The sequence below is a fragment of the Rutilus rutilus genome (genome assembly GCF_951802725.1).
Source record: "Rutilus rutilus genome assembly, chromosome: 5".
NCBI classification, from domain to species: domain Eukaryota; kingdom Metazoa; phylum Chordata; class Actinopteri; order Cypriniformes; family Leuciscidae; genus Rutilus; species Rutilus rutilus.
Genome location: NC_140213.1, coordinates 14,221,755 through 14,239,138, shown reverse-complemented (window position 1 = coordinate 14,239,138; position 17,384 = coordinate 14,221,755). Strand labels below are relative to the sequence as shown.

The 17,384-nt window shown below is 37.7% G+C and overlaps 1 protein-coding gene across 1 annotated transcript; it reads right to left on the bottom strand.

Moving 5' to 3' along the window:
- Positions 1 to 12,697: 12,697 nt before the first annotated feature.
- foxf1 (forkhead box F1) lies at positions 12,698 to 16,646 on the bottom strand. The gene is made up of 2 exons (XM_084409359.1): positions 15,452 to 16,646; positions 12,698 to 13,914 (listed from the first exon to the last, which is right to left on the bottom strand). Exons 1-2 carry the CDS (start codon positions 16,431 to 16,433, stop codon positions 13,751 to 13,753), a joined length of 1,146 nt encoding a protein of 381 aa, XP_084265485.1. The 5' UTR covers positions 16,434 to 16,646; the 3' UTR covers positions 12,698 to 13,750.
- Positions 16,647 to 17,384: the final 738 nt, after the last annotated feature.

Genomic DNA, 17,384 nt, shown 5'->3' with positions numbered 1-17,384 from the left:
TTGTCTGTTACACCACAGTGTCATCCATTACACTGAATGACAGTGTCACTGTTTAGATAACATTTTTAGCATTTTATTTATATTTCAGATAAGTGAGGGATGTTTAGCACAAAAAAAAATATATCAAACTTTATAAATATTAATGTTTTAATGCATTTTTGTCTTTTTGGTACTGATTTCTTTTAGATGCCCACAAACAAAGAGAGAGTTTCTAGGCACCGGCAGAAAGTTAATGCAGACCCAGTAGCTAGGGAAGCGCTTTTAGCAAGGAGACGAGAAAGGTATTGAGGAGTGCAATGTCAAAATAATAGGGCTGGGTTTAAAAAGATAGATTTCTCGATTTTAATCAATTCTAATTTTGAAGAAACAATACTGATTTGTAAATCCCAAGAATCGATCTTTCAGTTGCTGTTTTCAGCTGATGTTAATCAATATCAAATTGATTTGAAATTGAATAAAATCGTGAAATTTGTGTCAAAGCCTAGCCCTACAGAATAATAGTTTACTGCTGTTTTTAGATAGATACTCCACCCTACCTATACCACAAGTTAAGAGCCCCGGTTAATTTTCCGCCCATAATACCAATCCTGATAACATGTCATTTATGTTGCCAAACAGAAAGTATTTTTAATTAATAACACGGTTTATATAGATCTATGTCAGTAATTTTATGTCAATAATTACATGGAATCTGTATTTCAGCTACCAGAGAAGAAAGCAAGCTGCCTTGGCTGCAAATCCTGATCACCCGTCAATCAGGAATTTATCAGATGCTGCAGCTGAGAAGAGGCGAAAGCAATGGCAGGAAAATCAAAGAAAACACAGGGCAGAAGCAAAACGTATAAGGGCAGTTCTGGATCTTACACCAGATTCCTTTGAAGAGCCTCTTGAGGAAAATATTGAAAGACCCTCTCCTGCAGAACCCACTCACCAGCCTCGGTCTCAGCCAGAACCACCATTGGCGTTTTCCACCCCAAAAGAGAATAAAGAAAAGCTGTCTAACAGGTGCAAAAGACTGAAAAAGCTAAATTTAAAATTGAGAAAACAGCTCTTCCAATTGAAAAAACAACTAGCCCAAGCTCAAAAAAAAAATGAAAAGTTAAGGAAGGATTTACAAAGGTCAAAGAAACAGAGTAGGGTGAAAATGGCCAGTAAGAGGAAAGGGAATTTGAAGGAAAAGTCAGCACGACGAGAAAAGGTCCATTCTTTTCTCAGCAGAGATGAGAACAGCCGACAGCTGTCTGGTAAGAAAGATACTGTAACGAAAAACAAAACTAAACTTCAGAGACGCATCCTCACCAAGACACTGAAAGAACTCCATGGAGAGTATAACTCAGAGGTGGCCAGAGAGGACTCCATATCCTACAGACAGTTCTTACGTTTAAGGCCATTTCACATCACTGAGCCAAAAGCAAATGATCGGAACACGTGCTTGTATAGATCATGAGAATGTTAAACTTCTGGTCGAAAAACTCAAGCAAAAAGGGTTGCTTAAAACGTCAAGCACTTCTGAGCTAATAGCAGCCATCGTCTGTGACCCCCGCCAAAGAAACTGCATGTACTGTGTATGTGCCGAGTGCTGCTATAATGAAATTGAGGCTGATGTGCCTGAAGAATCTGTAAAGATTATGTGGCAACAGTGGGAAAGACAGAAGACTGTAGAAGGGGATAAGCCATTCACCAACATTGTGAAGAAGACAAACAATGGGACCTGGGATGATCTACTGAAAGTCTTTAATAGTAAGCTTGACTCTCTAGCAAGACACCAGTATAATTGGCTCCACCAGGCAGAACAGTGTAGACGTCTAAAAGAGACCCTGTCTGATGAAGAGGCTGTACTCCACATGGACTTTTCAGAAAACTATGCCTGCAAACTGGCCACTGAAGTGCAGGCATTTCATTTTGGTGGCAACCGAAGACAGGCTACCATTCACACAAGTGTAGCATACACAACTAAGAGTCACCAGTCCTATGTTACAATTTCAAATTCTTTGCGTCATGATGAGCGTGCTATCTGGGCTCACCTCAAACCAGTACTGCAGAATTTGAGGGAACAAAATCCTTCAATCACCACACTACACTGCATGAGTGATGGCCCAGTAACCCAGTACAGAAATCGCAAGAATTTTTACCTGCTCAGCACAGTTCCTTTTCTCTTTGGGTTCAAAAAAGTGACATGGAACTTCTCAGAGAAAATCATGGCAAAGGGGCACCAGATGGAGTGGGTGGTGCTGCCAAGAGATGTGCTGATGACTTTGTACGAAAGGGAGGAGATATCCAGGACCCAAAAGATCTCTTCAATGTCCTTCAAGACAAAGCATCAAGCATCAAATACTTTTGGATTGATGAGACTGAGGTAAGCAGATATGACGAAGCTGTTCCAAATGAGTTGCCACTTGTGAAGGGCACTTTAAAAATCCACCAAATTGTGGCAGACAAGCCTGGGATGATCCACCATCGAGAGTTATCCTGTTTCTGCTCCAGAATAAATGCTACTTGTGAATGTGGACCATCAGTGCAGATTGACTTCCAAACCCTCCAAGAGGTCAGTGGAACAAATACAGAAGCCTCTGTGACATTGGAACCTGATGATGACTTATCCGGCAAATTTGTAGTGGTCCTCTATGATGGCAAGCCCTTTGTTGGGCAGGTTTTGGGGGCTGAAGGTGATGAATTAGAGGTTAACTGCATGCATCAAAGTGGAGCTGGAAAGAATGCATTTGTGTGGCCTGAGACACCAGACAAACTATTTTACTTCACATCTGATGCAAGGATGCAACAACAACAAGGAGTAAAATACATCTGATATAGTAATACAAGTAAACAGGATAATTATGATATAGATGCAGAAACTAAACACATTTTGTGCATGTCCCTCAAAGGGTACACTGAAACAATAATACATATACACACATACACATAAAAGAGAATACAGACAAACAAAACAATAATAATAAATAAAAAAAAAATATATATATATATATATATATATATATATATAACCTGTATAAATACCTCTTATACAATTTTCTATTTATTTAGCCTTGTATTGTGGCAGGAGAAGACATATTTAGCTGCTAGCCATGCTGTGCTTTTATCTTCCCCTAATAAAAAAGGAAGCTTTTTGTCCTCAGTGTAGGTAGTGAAGCCTGGTATATGTTTTTCAAATTTTTGGAAATATTTGTTTCTTAAGACTTCATATTTGGGACATGTACATAGGAAATGTAATTCTGTTTCGATATCCTGGTGGCAGTGTGTACAGACACGTTCCTCTCTTGGTCTCCACACTTTTAAATGTCTACCTCTTTCAATTTCCACCTCTCTCTCTCTCTCTGAAGGTGTGTGTGTTTGTCCTTCAAGTTCCAAGTTCTCAATGAAATGACAGATATTGATTATACAGTATTACCACCAGTTCAGTTAATTTTTACGAATATGATATGCGTGGAATAAAATGATTATTCATTTCAGCATCTGCTTCTGTGATTTGTTTAGGAATTAAATGATACAGAATAATATTCAAATTCAAAACATTGCAATAATGGAAACAATGACACTATTTTCTCCATTTTTGTCAAAAATGTCATTCAGCGTAACAAACCATGGTCATTTGGTGTAACAGATATGTTTATGTAGAAATGAAACAATATACTTATTCTGAGCTGTACTTATTAAAATATGTAAAATAATATGTGATCCTACAAAATTTTATTTTATTTTAATTGATTTTCACTTCCTTTCAAAAACTTCTTGCTAACAAATGGGTAAAACCTAATGGTTTAAAGGATATTGGTGAAGTATAATGCTTTAAAATGACAAATAATTAGTATTTGGGGTCTGCACTGTGATCTTTAAATAGAGTCCTGTAATATGTCATCAAATAATAGTTTTTCTAAAAATGTCTGATAATATTTTTTTGCATAAAAATATTGTTACACTGAATGACATTTTAGTGGGTGTCTTCTGTAAAATCACAGTAAAAATGTATGGTAGTAATTATTTTTTGCTCAGAAAAATATAAAGTTAAACAGGACATATTCTAATGTATGTGAAAAGGACTAAATTTAAAGCTCTTTTACACTTTTATTTTTTTTTATGCTTTAAACCCCCTTTTCGTCTTTGACCCACATACATGTTGCTCACATATTATGGTAGCCCTGTTTGTGCTAAATAGAGTGTAATTACACCTTTGCCATTAATATGTTTATAAGCAACTGAAAAAAGCACAAATGTCAAGGCATGTCAGAACATCTCAAGGACCCCAAAAACCCCTTAGACCCCAGAGGGTTAATGACATCAGCAGCAGGAGGGAGCAGACTATCAAGTATTCTCCTCGTGCGAGACAAATCCGAAATGGAAGGATCATCTAAAAGAAATTGAACACTTGCCCGCCAAGTGTCGAAGTCTGGTTCGTTTACTGGTCTTGGAATTTTCCCAGAGAAAGACCTGAGACGGAAAGAGGCAGGTTGTAATGTAGCAGTGTCGTTTGTTCTGACAATGTGTTCATCTACAACTTTTTGCACGCTGGGCGGATCAATCATGTCCATTGTAAGTACTGGATGGGGTAACACCATAGCTGCAGGATGGCTAGTTCTACTGCTGGGTCTTTCCTTGGACAGGTTTTGTGATGTCTCAGATTCAATTGAGGGAGGGGCTACTTGTTCTGTGGTCACTCTCTGTAATTTGGCTGGGGATGACTGTCCATCCAGTGAGCTGGTGGTGCTGCTATCACGAGTTTGAGAATCTGCAGCATGTGGATACTCAACTCTTTCACCTGAAGCAGATATGGGCTCAGTAACAGAACAGCCAGCTTTCATCCTCTTTAACTCCTCCTGGAGCACTTCTTCAACTGACTTTCCACTAGCGCTAGCAATATTTTGTGGTTCTTCCAAATACAACTTAGTGGCTCTGTCACTAGCTACATGAGGGTAGACACAGCTTAAGGCACGCACTATGAAAGTGGTATCTGGGTTTGACGTACTGACCATTGTTACGGGCAGTAGGGGCATTAGTGTTTTCATAGCAGAGCTATAAGTAAACTCTATAATGGCATGTTGATGGAATTCAGAGTTTGGGTCATCAATGAGAAGGTTGCGACTAATGCTGCCATATCTCAACAACCATGCTCTAAGTCCTGATCTGTTTCAGTCAATGTTAAGCCGCTGACTATTATGGCATTTGAGACATCTACATTCTCTCTTTTTACAATATCCAAGTTGTCAATATTCTGCTGAGTGTATAGATTATTAATAATATATTTATATTGTCACTATTGCTGCAGGTCAATCTCTCTCCTGGCTGACTCGCCACTTTTACTTGTAACCCGTTACACGTGATAACAACTTCGTGTCAAACTTACTAACGGACCAGTGAGCTCAGAAAAATAGGTTCGTCCAGGAAGAGAGATGATGCAGCAGAAGTGAATACTCAGACAAACCAAGATGAGGTAAGAACAAGTTTAAATTTATATTGAAACAATAAAATGAAAAGGAATGAATACAGAAATTTATACTCAATGTCAAGTCAAACTACCGGAGAGATCAACGGAACCAACCGACACTGAAGGACTACACGGAACGTTTAAAAAGACGCACGGCATCGTCATCGTCAGTTTCCGGGATAGAGCACGTATCATACAAACAAATACCGCGGAAGATCAAGACTGTTAAAGAAAATGCAACGGCGGCGTGATCGGCGGTAAGACTGTGCAGGTCTGAGATGTCTACAAAGTCTGAAGAGGCAGCCGGTAAGATTCTGAACTGTTGAGGGTTGTGACGAACGTTTTACCGGAGATTACTGCTGCTGTCAAATTAGTTTGGAGCTGTAGTGGATAGTTGGTTTGGTCTGTCACTTCAGTGTTAAATGTTAGTTGATTGTATTTGTGATTCTGATGTTTAAGTACAAACACGGGTGCGGTGATAAAAGGAAGCTGAGTGGGGATTGTTTATTAAAATGATGTTTATTCAGGTTAACGAGCATGGTGAAGTGATAACAGATAAATCAGTTGATAGTTGTTTGTAGACTCTTTTCTACGGCTTGTTGTGAACTTGAAAGAAATGATTACATGGTCAAATATTACTGAATGTGATTATGAGATTCTATGTTGTGAAAGAAGCGATATGCTGATGCTTAATGAGCAAAAGGTATTGAAAAGCATAATTGAAAAGCGTTTTCTTTCTCGCGGGGAGGCGCTTGTCTGAAGTTTAAAATCATTGGTTCCCGTAAGCCAATCACATAACGTTTGGTTATGGCGTGTGTTATGCGCATGCTCAGCCGCATCTAACTTCCACTGTAAACACATGTAGTATGATGCGAAAACAAAACCATCGAGCGAAATACCGGAGTGAACATGGCTGTGAACGACTTTTGCAGATTATGTGAAGTAAATCTACGCATCCACGGTACAATCAGTGTCTACGTCACGGCTCTCCCCATTCACACGTCGTTCGATTCACATTGCAGAGTGGATCACATTCATCAGCTGAACATCACAGAACTCACATGGAAACAAAAGCAGAAGAAAAAAACCTGGCCTTGAAGATACAAGGCCAAAATAACAATTAGCATTTGATATTATGTACAAATCAGTTCAGTTTACACACAACTTCTAATAAAACACAGCAAATAATGTCTATTCATACAACTCTGTGCAATAAATTGTCTTTGTGCAATAAATAAATTTTTGCATACTTGTTTGTAAACCTCTTATTTAACACACAAATGCACTTCATGCCATTAATTTCACATAAATGGCCTAATTAAAGTTTCCATTTTACACTTAAGGCTGTATTTGCCATTAATACTTCACCAAATAAACTATAATTTGATGTAATACACTTAAAGGTGCTGTATGTAGTTTTCAGCGACCTCTAGCGGTGATGTTTCAGATTGCAACCAATAAGTTTACAAGCGCGTGCTCTTGCGCGTGCTCGAATTTATGAGCGAGCACTGTGGGTACCTTCAGACTGAGACGCAACACACCGGAGAAAGCATCACACAACATGCTGGAAACTCAGGTAAACTCCCACTGCAACGTTACAATAATAGGCTACTTTTATCAGCTTGACGTTGAACTAATGCTCAATGCTCGTACCATGATAAGTATGGAACCCTATCAACCGTGCCGAATTTTGCCACTGCAAGCACCACTTCACATTTTCTTCAGGAAATGTACATTCTAGGTTTGTAGATAAGGTTTCTCCATGATTCAAATGCCCTGCCGATGTTGAGCCGTGTTTTTTCACCCGAAGGTCATGCGATTTACGTCTGGCCTTACAAGCTTCAGCAGAAAAAACTTTTTTTTTTTTTTTTTTAATCAATATGTGGAGTTTGGGTTAGAGTCTGTGACGTGTTGTGCTGGGAGCAGGTCGTTTCTTACACAGTCTATGGTTTCTTAGTGTTATCAGACATGTAATAAGTTGCATAAGTCATAAGTCCATGTCATAAGTTGCAGTGTCGTCACTGTTGAGTGCAAAGTCAGTAGGCTAGACGAGGCGAGAGGCTCGGGAGAGCGCGTGCAGGTCACATCACTGGATTTCGCGGTAAATCCGACCCCGCACCTTCACATAAAAATAAGAATACTTGCTTTCCGAGGTAATAGCAAAACCCGCAAAGTGGATAATTTTAATGTGAGATTACAACCCCTTCACACACAGGCAATAAAAAAAGGATTCATTTTAGTAGAAAAGTTACATACAGCACCTTTAATATGACCTTGAATCTTATTGAACCAAACTGAAATGAAAATTAATGAAAACTATATTAACTCACCAAGGAACTCGTTTACATGTACATCGGAAAAACCAGGGAAGTTCCAGATGATACACGTTCCAAAATGTCACTCTCAAACATGCACTGTTTCTCTCTGAACCCTTCATTAGAGATATACACACACGTCATATTAGCTTTAAGCTAGCGCTAATATTGCGTCATTAACATACGGTCAACACAATGTGAACAATCACATCACCTCAACTCGTTTTAACTGCTACTTATTTCTACATCATCATCATATAAATGATATAGAGACAGTTTAAACAACTCTTACATCAGTTCTCACTCAATTTGAAGCTTTAAATCTCCCGGAGCAGCAAGCATCCGGTCGCGTCAGAGGTTCATGGAGAAAAGAAGGATCTAGAAAGCGCTGCTCTCTAAAAGTGCCGCGATAGCGGACGTTTAACTGACGTCACTCAAAATGCAATCTCATTGGAGGCTTTGCACAGGGAGATAACGCTATTGGATATATTTATAATATTGAATATTTTATATTTCTCTATTTTTATATCATTAATTAATTTGTTTGCAGTCTTATATTTTCTCTGTCAGCAGTTTTCATACTTTTAATCTGTTATTTAATTTTAAGTTCCTTCTGTCTCTGCCAGTACCCACTGGTAACCTGGGTTACATGTGTCCCCATAGCGTCAGCAACTGACGCAGCGTTGATTTCCTTTGAACGGGAACCAATTAACCATACCTGTCACAGCAGCAATCATTCTCCCCTCCACCATATTTCAAATTAATTTCCCACCCAACTCATATTTACGATAAATCCGATAGCATGTGAAGGCAGCATTATACTCGCCCAATCTTTTAACACAACAAATGCCATTTGTATGCTTTATTAGCAGTCTTAGGAAGACAACACATGACACAATTATACCTGCCCAAATGACTTAAATAAGGGCATCAATATGTAACCCCTCTGGTTATACTCGCACTGCTCCGAGTGGGATTCAAACAGGTGTTTCCGGCATGGGAGGAGGGCACACTAACAAGGATGCTAAAGACCGCAGCCTTTAGAGTCAGTACCAGTGTGCCTGCTAGGGGAGTGAGGTTTACTTGCACAACTCTTATTAGCTGGTCTCCGTTACAAATATATGGAAACTCAGAAGTACCAAATGCAATTCATAAATTCATCAATAACACCACTTTTCCCCAATGCACCACAATAAGGAATGTCAAGGTCTGGTGGATGTGCAAAATAGAATCTGTGAACAAGCAGAAAACAAGAAAACAAGCAGAAAACAGAAAACAAGCAGCGCAGAAACCCTTTGATTTGATTATTTATTTTTAATGAAACTGGAGTAGGTGAGGCTATAGCTTGGGGTTACATATTTACATCAGTGTTGCATTCTTGGAGAACAGTTCTTAAAGTGGAAAGAGATGCTAACGAACCTTGATGAAATTTGAGTTCCAGAGGAACCACTGTTTTTTAATCCAATGACTCAGAGAAGGATTTTGTCATCTGTGTGCAAGCATGCTTACAAAGATTTTGTAAAGCTGGGGAACCTAGCTTGACACCATTTCTTTTCTTTTTTTTTTTTTTTGTGAAAAAAAGATTTTAATGCCTTACCAAGTGGTTACAGGAAGTAGATTGGGAATGAATTTACTCCAGACATGTAAAGTGAACCAGAATTTCCTAACATAAAAATCTTTGCTGCCATTAATGAAAAGCAAGTGAATGAGTTAGTGTAATGGGAAAAAGAAATTCATTATGAATTGTGCCAAAATGCCTGTTCTAGTTATAAAGCAATTTCATTGTTTAATGTTAATGTGTATTAAATACAGCATTCTGTCTTCGTGTGGTCCTTTCTGGGGGAATCGATGAAAGAATCAGAGGGGTTACATTTAATTTTTATCTTTTGGAACTGCAAAGTTGGATGTTTTTAAAAATACATCAAAGAAAACAACATATTATGACACAATTAAAGTTATTCATCAAGATTCACTCAGAGGACAAAAGGTTCAAGGTGGCCATGGATTATTGAAGCCAGAACTCCTTGTGAGGGGACAGGTGGAGGACCCTGTATAAACCTCCAGTAGAGAAGCAAACAGCGGATCTGTAGTGGAGGATTATTCACAGGGCGACAGCTACAGCACCTAAATCCAGCAGTGGGGATGGGATGTAAGCTTTGTGTAAAAGAGGAGAATTTAGAGCATTTGTTAATTAGTATTAGTAAATACGCTAGAAAACCTGAATCAACCTGGCCATGCATTTAATGATGTTTTATTAACAGAGTTCGGGAGGAGCACGTTCAAATAATTAACATAATCAACACGGGTGGAGAGCACTCAGTTAATCAACGATAATAGGTATACAGCAGACCTACCTCAGATCCTTGACAGTTTATCAGCATCCCTCCACCACCACTTCTCCACCATTCTAGTTCTAATCACTTACACGGGGGAGTACTCTGAGTTCGGGCCAAATTCTGAGCTCGGAGCTCTCCCCCCAGACAGCACGCCAAATAAAGCTATAGGCTACTTTAGATTTACATCTAATTATATGTAAGTGTGAACTCATGAATTTGTATGGATGGAGCAAGTTAAGTGTTTAAAATACATGTGCAGAAAACAGTTGCATTTTATTTTAAATAAATATTATATTTAGGCCTATTTCACGAAGAGGTATGTTTATTAAATGCTTGGTAGAAATAAACAGTTAATAATGGTGCAACTCAATCACCAGTAAAGACATCATTAATGTTTTACTACTCATTGAAGGAGTGGCTCACCAAAGTGTCTTTTCCATGACATCTTCAACTACCCCTTCTTTTTTCCACTTTGACACCCAAAGCCGATGCACTGCTATAGCCTATTATTCAGCGTTGGTGTCACATTATCTTTTCTGCGGAGCTTCCACCGCTTGGTTTTCAAATACGTCACTAAAGCGCAGTGTTCTTCAATGTAGACTCAGCTAGCGATATGATAAGTATCAGTCACAGGGTGATCGGTCAGTTAACCGCTGTCTCCACTGATCCTTGTAGGCTCGTGCCTCTATCATCTGGTGAATTTGATCAAATTAAACTCTGCGAATAGCAATCACGAATAAAGCAGTAATTGTGTATAAGCACAGAATAACTAAAGTATATTTTCTTGTAGAAAATTTTATTGATTTTTATATATCAAATGAAAAAATAAAAATAAATTAAATCATCTCCCAGAAGTAAATTATGTACTTTATACCGTTACGCATAAAGTTGTATATAGGCCAAATGATTTACATTTGAGCATTTCATGAACTGACACAGTAACACTATAAATATACCACTTAAAGCTCATAGTCGCATGTAGCCTACATGTTAAGTGCATTTTTGGTAAACGCACGTAAAAAAGATAGGCCGTAAACGAGGCCTAACCTAAAGCACTAGAAGTAGCCTAGTCTATACTATTGAAAATCATATAAGGCGATTTTCAAGTAGGTTACTATTACTGTTTTCCCAAAGCATCGTTATTTGTACGATTGCACTGGAATAAATGGTAACCGAAAATGTTAACATCTAAATTAACTAGTTTTACTGATAATATTATGTAACATCAAAATTATTTTTTAATATCGCCGAACCTAAATACATCCGTTTATACCAACAATTTTTTTTTATTTATTAGTCAAACCAGGCAGAATTACCTTAACCCATACAGGGCCATAACACACAAGAGGCGACGTGTACTTTTAAATATCAGCAGTCAATAATTTAGTATTCAATTATGATCAAATATAGATATTTTTGTAGTCATTATAATTCTAGTTGTGTCAATAATGCACTTGCCCTGAGAAACATTCACGAAGTAAAAAGTGTGACAGCTGTGCTCTGCTCATGTGTGGCCTCTAAGATCATGCGTCCATGGGAATCTTACGAGTTCAGCTCATGGTCACGTCCACGCACTAATAGTTGATTCGTGTGTGCTCTCGTGCGGGGGTCAACATTGTGTCCGCTTGAGGACCCCTGCAAGATCTCCAGACGCTCTGCCAATACTGATTTATTTTGATCGTTTGTTTCCTAATTTTAGCCGGATATCATTTTTATAAAAAATAAAACATCGAATTAGAACAAAAAAGAGAAATGTTTTTAAAGTCTGAACCTTTTCGAAAAAGAAAATGTATTGTCTTGTTCTTGTATAGGCTGACCCAGAAACCAATAAACTGATATGCAGTAGCCTACGCAATGTTTTTGACAAGAAAAGGGATCTTTGCTCAACCTAAAGAATATTTACTTTAATAATGACTCGAATGTCTTATCCATGTATATATTTTTCTAAACAATTCCATGATGACTTTGTCTGTGCAAATATTCAATATTATACAATATTAAACACTGACTGGATCGACTGTCCCCGGAGATATAGGCCCATTACTTACTTAGCAAAGATATTCCATTAAAAAAAAAAAAAAGAAAAGAAAAAAATATATTCCTATCATACAGAAAAATAAAAAAATAAAAGAAAGTTAGCAAAATTACTTCATTTTCAATTACATTTCATTTTCATTTCATATATATATATATATATATATATATATATATATGTGTGTATATATATGAAATGAAAATGAAATGTAATTGAAAATGAAGTAATTTTGCTAACTTTCTTTTTTTTTCTCTGTATGATAGGAATATATATATATATATATATATATATTTTTATGGAATATCTTTGCAGTGACTCTTCAGCTTTTTCAATTCCACCCAGACAACATTTGTTCTATTAATTTAATTATTGGCGTCTTACCCATTAGCGGATTATATTAAAAGAAAATGGATTAACTGAAAAAATCTCATAATATTTAATTTTAAGCTATATTAGTGAACCATATCTTCTTAAAAATAGCTTGGTTTTGTACGTATATTTGTTTTATCAAATGTGTGTAAGCTCTATGCGGTCAACTTTTCTCTCCAGGAATAAAATCAATCATGAAGAATGTGGCACAAAATAATAGCTGTCGTTTATTATTGTTGTTATTGCTGGAACTAAAATTGAAACATTATTATTGTAGTTATTTCATATCATTTTTTAAATTCGCGTCTTTAAATTCTAAATTCAATAAGCTTAATTTCTGATTCGATGAATAACGCAGAAATTTAGTCCAGAAATCTAAAGAATTCAAAATTTTAATTCACAAAACATAATATTTCTTGTTTAGAAAAGTCATATTTTAAACAGATATTGCAAACTCCATGCCATTACTTTAATTGTCAATTGAACTGAAGGATTACATCAACTAATATTTAAATCCATTGAAAAGGGACAAAAAAAATCCTACTAAAAGATGTCTTACACCATGTACAGTTTATACAGTGCTTGAGAAATAAGACGTGTCAATATAGGTATGTACAACTAAATAAACAATCAAAATAACTAACAGTGCTTATATTTAACCTTAATGTTACATTGGGCAAATATTGCCAATAAAGCGGTCAACACTGTGGCTATAATTGTAGCCTAAAATTAAACATTTTAACAAAATAAATAAGTTGCGCATTAGGGTTTAAAGGTGCCTTCATTTCGCGTGGTTATGGTTTTCACCATTTTAAGCGAAATAAAAATGATTGTAGGAAAACGTTCCAAACGATACAAACTCGTCTTTAAAAACAATATATCAACATCGGAGCGTTTCACTCATCTTTGCATCTCCGAGTGTGGTTGTCATCCGCCAGCAGAGTTTGTACCAAGCTGTTGGAAACGAGATGCTGTGGCTTTTTTTGCCCTCGATCTTATGATTCGCAGATATCTGAAGCTGGAGGTTTTTCCAAGTGCTCCTTTGAGTTTGTAATTTTCTAACAATGCGTTTCTATGGCCAAGTTCTGAATAGTAATAAACGGCAATTCTTAATTCCATGTCTCTTTCCAAAAGAGCCACTTGGATTCAGAGTTCCACTCTTGGCCTCTTGGCCTCAGAACGCTTGGCCACAGAGTTCATTTGGGCCAGTTTACTCTGTTGCTCGTTGTTGCATTAAGTCTTCTTTGTAATAATGCTGTCACATCACACAGGGTTTGATGTCCTGATATGAGACCTGCTGATGGTGGTAGTACGAGCTGCTCCCTGGTGAATGCATCGATGAAGAGGTCATGGCGTTAAAAGAGAAGACAAATTCTTTCCTGTCACACATGCTGGGAGATTGGGAATGGTAGCGCGGTATACCTGCGGGGACACAAAACATGGGACATTAGATATATACATATATAAAAAACTTGGCTAATGTTGTTGTAGTGTTCTTGACATTTTAAACCCCAAACTGTTACTACCACTACTACTACTGCTATAACAGAAATGATACAAAATGTTACTGAGTTACACATTCGCCTGTGGCATTCAGTCGTTCATTCAGTGGGAAAATATTTCTGTATCTTGTCAATTTTTCTAATCGTACAGTATATCAAACTCCAATCCAAACCCCAAACTGTTATTGTTACTACCACAAGGCCTACTGCTATAACAGAAATGAAAAATAGAAAATAAAAAAATGGAAAAATAAAAAAATAATAATAATAAAAAATGTTTATGAGTAGTCAATTCAATGGGAAAATATTTCTGTATCTTGTAAAATTTTCTAATCGTAAAGTATATCAAACTCCAATCCACATTTGTGTTTGTTTGTAGATTTAGCGACTGTTGACTGAATCAAACGCCGGTTATTTGTCGACCTTCGCTTATCTAGAGGATCGAAAGAGAGAAAAAAAATGTTATAAACATTTCTTGAAGGTCTTCTAAGATTGAAAATGGCTATAACAGCTACAGGAATATAACATAAACTTACTTTCGATAATAACTTTAACTTGAACAAATTAGGCCTATATCCTACAATTTTACCTTTATCAATTTTTACCAAATATATCCTACAAATATATTTCTAACTCCTTTAATGTAGACATACATAATAATGATCTTTTAAGTATTATATAATATTGTATTTTTTTTTTAATGAAATTTATTGTAAAGCGTAACCATATCACGCCTGTCAACACATTTTAAACGTCATTATTAAGTTTGATATGTTTTTTATTTATTTATTATTATTTTATTATTGTTTTAAATAGCTTTTGATTATAGTACGTTTTTTTGATAATGCATTGGAGTGCTGTGAGAGACCTGGAAGAGACCTGAAAGTCTTAAGATCTGGGTGGGATCGTTTTAAAATGACTGCTTGCACGCGATTCCCCACGGACACATTGCTGCAGGGCTCGTGGCGTGGTTCTTCTTGCTCTTGCCCCAGTAGAGATTACAGCAATCGGGCTGAAATCACTTCTAATTATGCATGTGCAGAATTATGTCAATATGTGAGCTAGAAGCTTACCAAAGACTGACCAAATGATACTTTTTTTTTTTTTTTATCAAAAAAAGAAAATCCATGTATAAAGTTTTTAATGTTTAGAAATGTTGATCACACTCTGCATTACTGTTCCCATTCGCAAATTAAATGCAGTGATTCTGTATTCACCAGTTTCTCGACAAAATACACGAGCATTTATGAAAAAATTGACCAGCACATTTATTGAATAAAGCGTAATTGTACAAATGTTTGTGTCGTTATGTGGCATAACTTTAGCTGGACTGTTGGCAAGACATTACAAATTATTCATTCTAGGCTACCTCTCACCTATTCATGTAAATAAAAGCATATAACGAGATAGAATATTTCTGTTAAATATGTCTGTTGGGGTCATCTTGAAACCTTTACCTTGAAGGTCGGTGTTGCCGTGGCCGTTCTGGTGCAGGTAGGACTGTTCCAGAGAGTGTGTGGGTAAACTGGGCTGCAGTGGATTGGCTCCCGGGTTACACGGAGAGAGCGGCTGCTGTTTGATGTAAGACGCCCCGTTATTTAGAGAGGCCGGGGGCGCTGGAGGCCATGCCGAGGCCGTGCTAGAATACACCGCATGCGGCTCCATCACTCCCCCGCTGGCGAGAAGCGGTGATGCGGAGTTGTCGTGGTGGGGGTACTCACTCCCTGAGGATCCTGTGCAACTGCCCATGTAGGAATGTCCACTATTCGCTGATAGATGGGACATGGAGTGTCCTGCCAAGCCCATTCCTTCCATATTGCTGGCCAAATGTCCATTCATCATCCCAATCCCACTCTCCAAAGATAAACTGTTTGGAGGGCAAGACAGGCCCCCGCCGCCCCCCTGAAAGTTATAGGACTCGGGTATGTGATTGAACCCCAGCCCGTTCATCATGCTGTACATGGAAGGTTTGAGCGCCTGACATTTGCGCCTGAATCCCCGTGGCCTCCTGCGGAAAGATCCCTCCTCGAACATGAACTCACTGGCTGGGTCGATGGTCCAGTAGTGGCCCTTACCGGGTCTGCCCAGACCCTTGGGCAGCTTGATAAAGCACTCGTTCAGAGACAGATTGTGACGCACCGAATTTTTCCAGCCTTGATACGAGCCTCTGAAAAACGGGAAGCGGCTCTGTAGGAACTGATAAATTTCGCTCAGAGTGAGTCGTTTGGTTGGAGAGCTCTGGATGGCCATGACAATGAGAGCGATGTAAGAGTACGGGGGCTTTTCAGGACGACGAATTCCAGCGTTCGTCTTTTTAGTTTTGGTGCTGGAGGAGGAAGAGGAGGTCTCCATCACATGCGTCTGTCCGTGCGGTTTCTCCGACATGGGGCTACTGTGAGCAGGGGTCTGCACGGAGGGCTGCTGGACCTCAGCCGTCATTCTTCAAGCACACGTCAAAATCCACGTTAAAAAAAAAGACTGCGATTTTACGCTGCTTTCATTAATAACGGAATGCAATGCTGGAATGATCTCTTCTTTCTCTGGTTATGCGTAATTGCACAAGCCTTGTAATACTACCCACCATAAAACTGGATACTGCAGGGAAAAGAGATTCTTTCTGCTTCAGATCCTGTCTTCTTGTTCTTCCAGTATGGAGTTGGGCTTTTACTTATCTGTTTCCATCAGCTCCTCTCAGGCTCTTGAGTCAGAGTCGCTCAGGGGCCGCCCAGTGTCCCTCCCACTGTCAGCTCTGCTGGGGTGGGCTTCACCAACATCTGCACAACTAGAACACTATTAAATATAGCGCGTTTATAGTCCTATTTATTGTTAAATAAAATAGCATATTGAGTCCACATTAGTATCGAGACTTTTTTCGAACAATACAAAATTATTTTTAACTAATAATAAATTCAACTTTTAATAGCATAATACAGCTGGATCACTGCGTTTTGGGTCTTTTTGATCATATTAATGATGTATATATGATACATTATATGATATACATTAATTAATTAATTAATGTGTTTGCTACTTTAATTACTTTGTACTTTAAATCATTCGCATATTAATATATAAAAAATGACAGCGGGTTTGGGGGAAGTTAAGAAGCTGCAAAGGGGCATACGAAATTGTCTTTTTTTTAAAAAAAATAACGCCATTTTTAAATCCTTAATTGAATGAAAAGCAAGTGTCTTTTCTTTCTTTCTTTCTTTCTTTCTTTCTTTCTTTCTTTCTTTCTTTCTTTCTTTCTTTCTTTCTTTCTTTCTTTCTTTCTTTCTCAGATAGGCAGGAACACGAGGAGGATGTTTATACTGCAAAATGTAAACATTTTCCCCTGAGCTTCTTTAAATCAAATATCAAGCAAAAAGCATCTCTAGTGCAGCTAATCCA

What these genes read in the sequence shown, in the direction of transcription:
- foxf1 (XM_084409359.1), bottom strand. Translation starts at nt 16,433, where the DNA reads ATGACGGCTGAGGTCCAGCAGCCCTCCGTGCAGACCCCTGCTCACAGT. An exon ending in CGGCAACACCGACCTTCAAG is followed by an intron (nt 13,915 to 15,451) that starts GTAAAGGTTTCA and finishes GTGTCCCCGCAG; the next exon opens with GTATACCGCGCTACCATTCC.